At 39.4% G+C, this 8,910-nt stretch overlaps 1 protein-coding gene across 1 annotated transcript; it reads left to right on the top strand.

Moving 5' to 3' along the window:
* Window positions 1-862: 862 nt before the first annotated feature.
* LOC148597428 (uncharacterized) lies at window positions 863-8,622 on the top strand. Its single transcript, XM_088564099.1, has 3 exons — window positions 863-975; window positions 5,698-6,023; window positions 8,208-8,622. The coding sequence occupies exons 2-3, from the start codon at window positions 5,710-5,712 to the stop codon at window positions 8,350-8,352; spliced, it is 459 nt and encodes a 152-aa protein (XP_088420225.1). The 5' UTR covers window positions 863-975; window positions 5,698-5,709; the 3' UTR covers window positions 8,353-8,622.
* The last annotated feature ends 288 nt before the right edge of the window (window positions 8,623-8,910 follow it).

The raw sequence follows: 8,910 nt of genomic DNA, 5'->3' as shown, positions 1-8,910 counted from the left end.
TAACTCGAGAACTGGAAGAGATATCCGAAACATACATGCATAAACATTCATTTTAATTCATTGTAAGAGCCAACAGCCTTCCCAAGCATGTCTCCAAAAGAAACAATTTGCATAAATACATGTATATTGTTCTACTGATTGGTGTATAAAGCCCAAGCAGCAATATTTCAGCTATATCCGGTAGATGAACATGAAATTGATGATCAAATAATATCCGTGTTCACCGCCCAAGGAGCAGTATTTCAGCCACATCCTAGCGATTAAAATGGATGATCAAATAAGATGAACATAAAATGATGACGAAATGAAAAACGGGATGGCACACAAGGGTAATAGGGTCGACGAATTTCGATTGCCACAGGAAATATGGACAGATGGGTACGTTGGGCCATTTTGCCTCCTTCGGCGGAGCGCCAATGTTCCTACTCCTGCCACTGGAAATAAGGAGAGGTGGGTAGGGTCGGGCAATTTAGCCCCAACGGATGTAAAACCCCAACAAACATAGCCTGATAACCCCAGCATGTAACACGCCAGGGGTACCCCATTCCACCACCTGGGGCACACATCCCAGTTGCAGAGCGCCCTAGCCCCCGGCTAGGTTTCTGAGCACTATTTAGTCGCCTTTTACCACAAGCTTAGCACTGCTGCAGGCCTATTCTTTTGACACCGGGACCTGCACGGGAAGGCTTACAGACGATAACAAGAAACTAACAATATAGTATTATATAATGAAAATGTATTATATAATAAAACATGCTACCAATGTTGTGTAAAGGATACTCAACGATTTTCAAAACAGGAACTTACTCCTCCCGTTATAAAACAATAGAATGTATTAAATACATGCCCTTTGCGGTTTGTAATTATACCCGGATCTTACAAATTCGTAGGCGCATTGACCATTTATACACCCGTGCATCTCGCGCTAAAGCATCGACGTCCGTACAACCGATAAGGTATACTTGTTTAATCCAGGTAAGAAAGCCATGTTTGTTTTTTCACCTTGGTTTACCTTCGGGCTTCGTAACAGTAGGAAAATGTCCGACCCTAAACACCTCACCCTATTTCCAGTGGCAATCAAAATTTGTCGAACTTGTTATCCATGTGTCTCATCCCATTTTGCATTTCATCATCATTTTCTGTTCATTTTATCATCTATTTAATGTTCATCGCCTGAAGATAGCTGAAATATTGCCGCTGGGGCGTTAAACCCAAACCCGGGCAACCTAAGTTCATCTGTCCTCGATATTTTTAATTGTATTCCTAAAGAAAAGTATATTGGACGAATAAAGAACTATTATTTAAGCGTAAAATTTGGTGGTTAAATGTTATTAATATGCTTTTCACATCCAAGGTGAAAGGTTCTTGTTGAATGGAAAATTTATATCATGTTAAGAAAAAAAAAACAAATGTTTGATATCCTGGTATTCCATAATATTTTGTATCCTATTAGCATGTCTTTTTCGTGTATAATGATTGTTTTTTTTTACCCTGCAACCTTGCATATTTTATTTGTACATGTACACCTCCCGAAACGTATAACGTTCCCAATACCCCGCACACGAACGCCCTGTGCAGGTCCGGGTGTTAAAAGAAAAGGGCCTACAGCAGCGCTAAGCATGTCGTAAAAGGCGACTAAATAGTGCTCAGAAAGCTAGCCGAGGGCTAGGCGCTCTACCCACAGAACAACTGGGATGTGTGCCCCAGATGGTGGATGTTTGTTGGGGTTTAACGTCCGAGCAGCAATCTTTCAGCTATATTCAGACGATGAACATGAAGTGTATGATAAAATGAACATGAAATGATGATGAAATGAAAAAGGGATGGGACACAAGGACAATGTGGTCGACAAATTTTGATTGCCACTGGAAATGGGGAGAGGTGGGTAGGGTCGGGCAATTTAGCCTCCTGTGGCGGAGCCCTATGGTTCCTACTCCGGGAGAATACCACAGAAGGGTTCTTTAACGTGCGAGGAACGTGGCATCTTTCCCAACACGGTGCACCACTATAGTTTGCGGTCAGGTTTTCCGTATTATAGCCTGACGAAGCACACGATAAAGGAATGTTCGTGTCCGCCGGAAATATTCTTCTCAGTAATTACCGGTAGTATATTTCGAAATCTAACTTGTAAAGCGAAACTAATAATAATTCATGATATTCAGTGTACGTGTTCGTCGTAATTTACATTAATGTGTATTATGCTTTAATAATCCATGTACAACAATTTCTAAATGTCTATAAATGTTTTGATATAAAATCACGTTAAAATAGATCGTATATTGCGAAAACATTGTCATTGGCCTGGCAAAATGAAAATGGCCCAGTGCAGGTCCGGGTTTTAAAAGAATAGGCCTGCAGCAGCGCTAAGCATGTCGTAAAAGGCGACTAAATAGTGCTCAGAACCCTAGCCGGGGGCTAGAGCGCTCTCCCCACAGAGCAAATGGCATGTGTGCCCCAGGTGGTGGAATGGGGTACCGCTAGCGTGTTACATGCTGGAGTTGTCAGGCTATAATACGGAAAACTTTACCGCAAACCATAGTGGTGCACCGTGTTGGGAAAGATGCAACGTTTCTTGCACGTTAAAGAACCCTACTGTGGTATTCTCCCGGAGTAGGAATCATACGGCTCCCTGGGAGCCACAGGAGGCTAAATTGCCCTTGTGTCCCATCCCTTTTTCATTTCGTCATCATTTCAAGTTCATTTTATCATCCATTTCATGTTCATCGTCTGAATATAGCTGAAATATCGCTGCTCGGACGTTAAACCCCAACAAACAAACAAAGATGAAAATGTTGAAAGTTATTTTTTTACAATTGAAGAAAAATTCTTTAAAAAATTGCTTGATATAGTGTTTTTACCATACAATCATATTGCTTTGAATGAGTAAGAAATGGAACTAATTTTATGTGTACCAAATGTCCATATTTGTTGTATATGGATTATTGGGAACACATTTTCTTTGTTCCAGGAAAACAAAAATACCAAAATTTCATGAAGTATTGGTGAAAAAAGAGTGGTTTTTTTTTAATATAATTTAGCTGTTTCAGCTAATGCGATACCATTTTATTGGTCTAAAAAAGAAAATATTGCATTGTTGATATGAAAATGTCCATTTTATTGTACATGATACATTGCAAAAACATATTCATAGTCTCTGAGTATGAAAATATCAAAATTTCATAAAATTAGGGTAAGATTAACTCAATTTTAAGACAATATAGTGTTTTTGACAGATGCGATACCATCTTATTGCTCTAAATATGAAAAGAAAGTAACTTTTATGTGCAAATACCCATATTTGGTGTATATAGATCATTGTGAACACATTTTCCTTTTTCCAAGAGAACAAAAATACCATAATTTCATAAAGTATTGGTAAAAAGTATTTTGAAATAATTAAGCTAATTTAGCTAATGTGATACCATTTTATTTGTCTAAATCAGGAAATGTTGAATTGTTGATATGAAACGTGTCCATTTTTATTATACATGATACACTGCGAAAATGTTTTGATTGGACTGAGAGTATGAAAAATTTGAAATTTCATAAAATTGGGGTAAAATATACTCAATTTTAACATAAAAGAGAATTTCTTGCTTATGCGATACCATCGTATTCCTCTTAATATGAAAAGAAAGTAATTTTTACGTGAAAAATATCCATATTTGTTGTTGGTGGATCATTGGGAGAACATTTTCCTTATTCCAGGACAACAAAAATACCAATATTTCATAAAATATTGGTAAAAAGTACTCTTTTTTTTTTTAAATAATTCAGCTATTTCAACTAACCCAATATCATCTTATTAGTTTTAAAAATAACATTACATTGTTGATATGAAATATGTCCATTTCATTATGCCCCGTGCAGGTCCGGGTGTCAAAAGAATAGGCCTGCAGCATCGCCTGAATATAGCTGAAACATTGCTGCTCGGACGTTAAACCCCAACAAACAAACGCCCCGTGCAGGTCCGGGTGTTAAAAGAATAGGCCTGCAGCAGCGCTAAGCTTGTCGTAAAAGGCGACTAAATAGTGCTTAGAAACCTAGCCGGGGGCTAGGGCGCTCTGCCCACAGAGCAACTGGGATGTGTGCCCTAGGTGGTTGAATGGGTTTGTTTGTTTGTTGGGGTTTAAGTCCGAGCAGCATTATTTCAGCTATATTCAGACAATGAACATGAAATTGATGATAAAATGAACATGAAATGATGATGAAGTGAAAATAGGGTGGGACACAAGGACAAAGGGCCGACAAATTTTGATTGCCATTGTAAAACAGAGAGGTGGGTAGGGTCGGGCAATTTAGCCTCCTGTGGCGGAGCCCTATGGTTCCTACTCCGGGAGAATACCACAGTAGGGTTCTTTAACGTGCGAGGAACGTGGCATTTTTCCCAACACGGTGCACCACTATGGTTTGCGGTCAGGTTTTCTGTATTATAGCCTCACAACCCCAGCATGTAACACGCCAGGGGTACCCCATTCCACCACCTGTGGCACACATCCCAGTTGCTCTGTGGGCAGAGCGCCGTAGCTCCCGGCTAGGTTTCTGAGCACTATTTAGTCGCCTTTTACGACAAGCTTAGCGCTGCTGCAGGCCTATTCTTTTAACACCCGGACCTGCAATGGATGGTTGAATGGGGTACCCCTGGCGTGTTACATGCTGGGGTTGTCAGGCTATAATACGGAAAACCTTACGCAAACCATAGTGGTGCACCGTGTTGGGAAAGATGCCACGTTCCTCGCACGTTAAAAAACCCTACTGTGGTATTCTCCCGGAGTAGGAACCATAGGGCTCCGCCACAGGAGGCTAAATTGCCCGACCCTACCCACCTCTCCTTTTTTCCAGTGGTAATTAAAATTTGTCGACCCTATTGTCCTTGTGTCCCATCCCTTTTTCATTTCATCATCATTTCATGTTCATTTTATCATCAATTTCATGTTCATCGTCTGAATATAGCTGAAATATTGCTGCTCGGACGTTAAACCCCAACAAACAAACAAACAAAACAATCTACCGTCAAAATTAATCTCTACGTTGAATGTGTACGGATAAACATGTCTAGTTCAAATAAAAACAGAAACAAAAATAGGTCACAGGTGTATAATGGCATCATGTTATAAAACATGTGTTAGAGTTTCATTAAATTCTATTCATCGGCTTAAAAGTTGAAAATTAGAAATGGGGCCTGACAGACAACATGATCACTATATACCTTAAGTATGTAAAGCGGAGTGTAAAAAGTAAGGAAAGTGGTTTGTATTGACACATTCATTGGAATGTTCTCAATATCGCCTACATGTGTATATACTTTCATCCACAAATTTGATCAAAATTGGTTCGTGTATTACTTAAAGTTGATATTCTTTGTTATAATTTTGCTCTGTAAAATAATCTTGAGGGCATAAAGGTTCGTGTTTATACATGATGCGGCTCCAATTGAAGAGCTCCTATACCAACTATTATCTTACTCTATTTCCAGAAGTCTGATAGAAAACCACTTTCGGGTAACATTAGTCAAATTAACCCATTTTCTTCACACTCTTCCTTTTATGAAAACAATATGTATATGACAAACGCGATCTTTTGATTGAAAAGCACACGGAAAATTTAAACTGATAATAAGGTGTATATAATGTAGTTACGAAAGACATAAATGCAACTTTATACCGAAATTTTTCACAAAAATTAACCCTTTTCTAGTAATCATCGAGAATGAATACAATGCTGGCAGTAGCTGTCCTATTCATGGTTGCTATTTCCTTCGAAAAGGCGGATGGAGCGTGTTGCTATGGTAATGGAGGTTACTGTGGTGACTGTACGCGGACAACACCATATTGTGGATACCGCCGCTGTAACCTTTTTGGATGTAATTGTGGTGGTGGATGTCGAAGGCCGTCGAGTGGGCAGGAGTGCTTTAGAACCTTTGCTGGTGGCTGTAGATGCGTGTATACCGGGCGCAAAAGGCGAAGCACTGAAGAAACAGATACGAATGCTGTACCCGTGTTCAATGATTATGATCTGAACAAGTATGTATACTCTCAACACCCCAATATTCATAAGATGACTGACATACAGCTGTTTTTGTTAATTTATTCGTATGCTTTGTATATAAACAACTTTGATAATTGACCTTTAAATTTTGGTCGGTTGTACAAAAAATATTGACATACTTTATCGTGAGTATCGTGAACATTATTTCAAATTTACGGTACTGCCGAATAAGCTAGCATTAGACACGTTTATCTTGTTTTGAGATGACTGTTGTCAAACTTTGCTGTAATTTTATCCGTTAGAATATGTTGATGAATTGAATAAATTCTGTTTGTGACTAATCATATATAGGAAATGCTATTTCATACAACATTCTTCAGATCTATTTGGAAAACAACTGTTTGTGTTTAACATTACTCATCAGGGGAAATGTGTATACACTATATTTACTGCAAAAACAACTCGGGTGTTAAACGGTTATTGTTGACAACTTTCTCGATTCCGGTAAATGTTTACAGTGGGCGTTCTTTGTTTAGTTAATACTATTTTGTTTGGTCAATATAAATTTCGATAGTCAGAAAAATGAAATTCCTGTCGAAAATTCGTTACTTCTGCAAAGAATTGATCGCCGCTGAGTGTCTGACGGCACTCCCTGTAACTTTTTGAACGATATACCCTAATGCTTTAGTATGGTTTTGTGTATTGTACTAATTGCTAGCACGATGTCCTCCGTGCATATTTTCCTTTCGAATAATCGATTCATTGTTGGTGTTTAAGCCCAAAGCAGCAAGCAAAATTTCAGCTATATCCGGGCTATGAACATGATTGATTGATTGTTGGGGTTTAGCTCCCGAACGGCAATTTTTCAGCTACATTCAGGCGATGAATACGAAATGGGATGATAAAATGAACATGAAATGATGATTAAATGAAAATTGGATAGGACACATGGATAATAGGATCGACGAATTTTGATTGCCACAAGAAATAGGGAGAGGTGAGTACGGTCGAACAATTTAGCCTCCTTTGGCGGAGCCCTATGGTTCCTATTCCTATCGAATACCACAGAAGGGCTCTTTAACGTGCGAGGAACGTGACATCTTTCCCAACAAGGTGCACCACTATGGTTTGCGGTCAGATTTTCCGTATTATAGCCTGACAAACCCAGCATGTAACACGCCAGGGGTACCCCATTCCACCACCTGGGGCATTCATCTATTTCATGTTCATCGCGCCCCGTGCAGGTCCGGGTGTTAAAAGAATAGGCCTGCAGCAGCGCTAAGCTTGTCGTAAAAGGCGACTAAATAGTGCTCAGAAACCTAGCCGGGGGCTAGGCGCTCTGCCCACAGAGCAACTGAGATGTGTGCCCCAGATGGTGGAATGGGGTACCCCTGGCGTGTTACATGCTGGGGTTGTCAGGCTATAATACGGAAAACCTGACCGCAAACCATAGTGGTGCACCGTGTTGGGAAAGATGCCACGTTCCTCGCACGTTAAAGAACCCTGCTGTGGTATTCGATAGGAGTAGGAACCTTTGCGCTCCGCCATAGGAGGCTAAAATGCCCGACCTTACCCATCCCCCTTTTTCCAGCGGCAATCAAAATTTGTCGACCCTATTATCCTTGTGACCCATCCTTTTTTTTTCATTTCATGTTCATTTTATCATCCATTTCATGTTCATTGTCTGAATATAGCTGAAATATTGCTGCTCGGACGTTAAACCCCAACAAACAAACAAACAAACATGTTCATCGCCTGAATATAGCTGAAATATTGCTGCTGGGGCGTTAAACCCCAATAATCAATGAATCGGAACTTTCTTGCTTTAGGTTGGACTGACCCGGAACTTTGAACATACTCCTTTAGGAACACCTACTTTGAATATATTACCTTACGAACATTCCTTTTCGTATAGAGAAATTATTTTCAATCTGTATTCATTCTTTGTTACACCTGCCATTTTTTCTCGATTTGTCCTGACCACTTATGGAACTATAAAAGTGACGCGAAATTGTTTACACTTTTATTTTTTGCAGTAATTTAGTCTTGGAATACACAATGTGCGGACATAATTGTTCCGAGTGAATAACGCGGTAATAAAAGGGTACTGTAGTAAAGATTGCATACACATTTAAATTACACGTGACTATTTTTTAGCAAAGTCTACTTAACAGAAGTTAAATAAAATATAAATACACAAACCTTTTTTTTTTGTCTAGAAATGGTAAAATAGAAAAGGATGAATTCTTAGGGGCGTTTAATCAGACCGGAAGTACCAATGAGGAGTTGGTAGCGCATTGGGAGAAACTGGACGGAAACAAAGATGACTACATTACAATGGAGGAGTTTGACGGTGACAACTAAGTCATTAAAAAGGAAAAAAAATGGTTGATTATTGCTAATATATAGATCTGCTTTGTAACAGCTTTTACTTCAGGTGAAAGAAACATCTGCTTAGGGATAGTACTTTTTAGTCATGAGAGATGCCGGCAGATTTGACCTTAATTTATACTTTGTATTTTTTTTCTACTGGTTTTCAAACTCAACGCTCTTGTCTGTCCTTTTGTATGTAAATTATCAATTTTCACTTCGGATGCTCTTTTTATGTTAATAAAAAATAAACATCTACTTGGATAGACTCGTGGAAATATGTTACGTATATATATTCTGCTTTAACACCTGTATGGCCCGTGCAGGTCCGGCTGTTAAAAGAATAGGCCTGCAGCAGCGCAAAGCTTGTCGTAAAAGGCGACTAAATAGTGCTCAGAACCCTAGCCGCGTTAAGGAACCCTACTGTGGTATTCTCCAGGAGTAGAAACCATAGGGCTCCGCCACAGGAGGCTAAATTGACCGACCATACCCACTTCTCCCTATTTCCAGTGGCCATCAAAATTTGTCGACCCCATTACCCTCGTGTCTCAT

The sequence above is a fragment of the Perna viridis genome, chromosome 15 (assembly GCF_037379345.1).
Source record: "Perna viridis isolate PV_CMFRI_1.1 ecotype Kerala chromosome 15, ASM3737934v1, whole genome shotgun sequence".
Classification (NCBI taxonomy): domain Eukaryota; kingdom Metazoa; phylum Mollusca; class Bivalvia; order Mytilida; family Mytilidae; genus Perna; species Perna viridis.
The sequence above is the reverse complement of the archived record's forward strand: the minus strand, read 5'-3'. Positions and strand labels throughout refer to the sequence as shown.

Excerpts from the sequence above, each read along its gene's own strand:
- LOC148597428 (XM_088564099.1), top strand. The coding sequence starts at position 5,710 with ATGAATACAATGCTGGCAGTAGCTGTCCTATTCATGGTTGCTATTTCC. Across the intron at positions 6,024-8,207 it reads AATGATTATGATCTGAACAA|AAATGGTAAAATAGAAAAGG; the intron begins GTATGTATACTC and ends TTTTTTGTCTAG.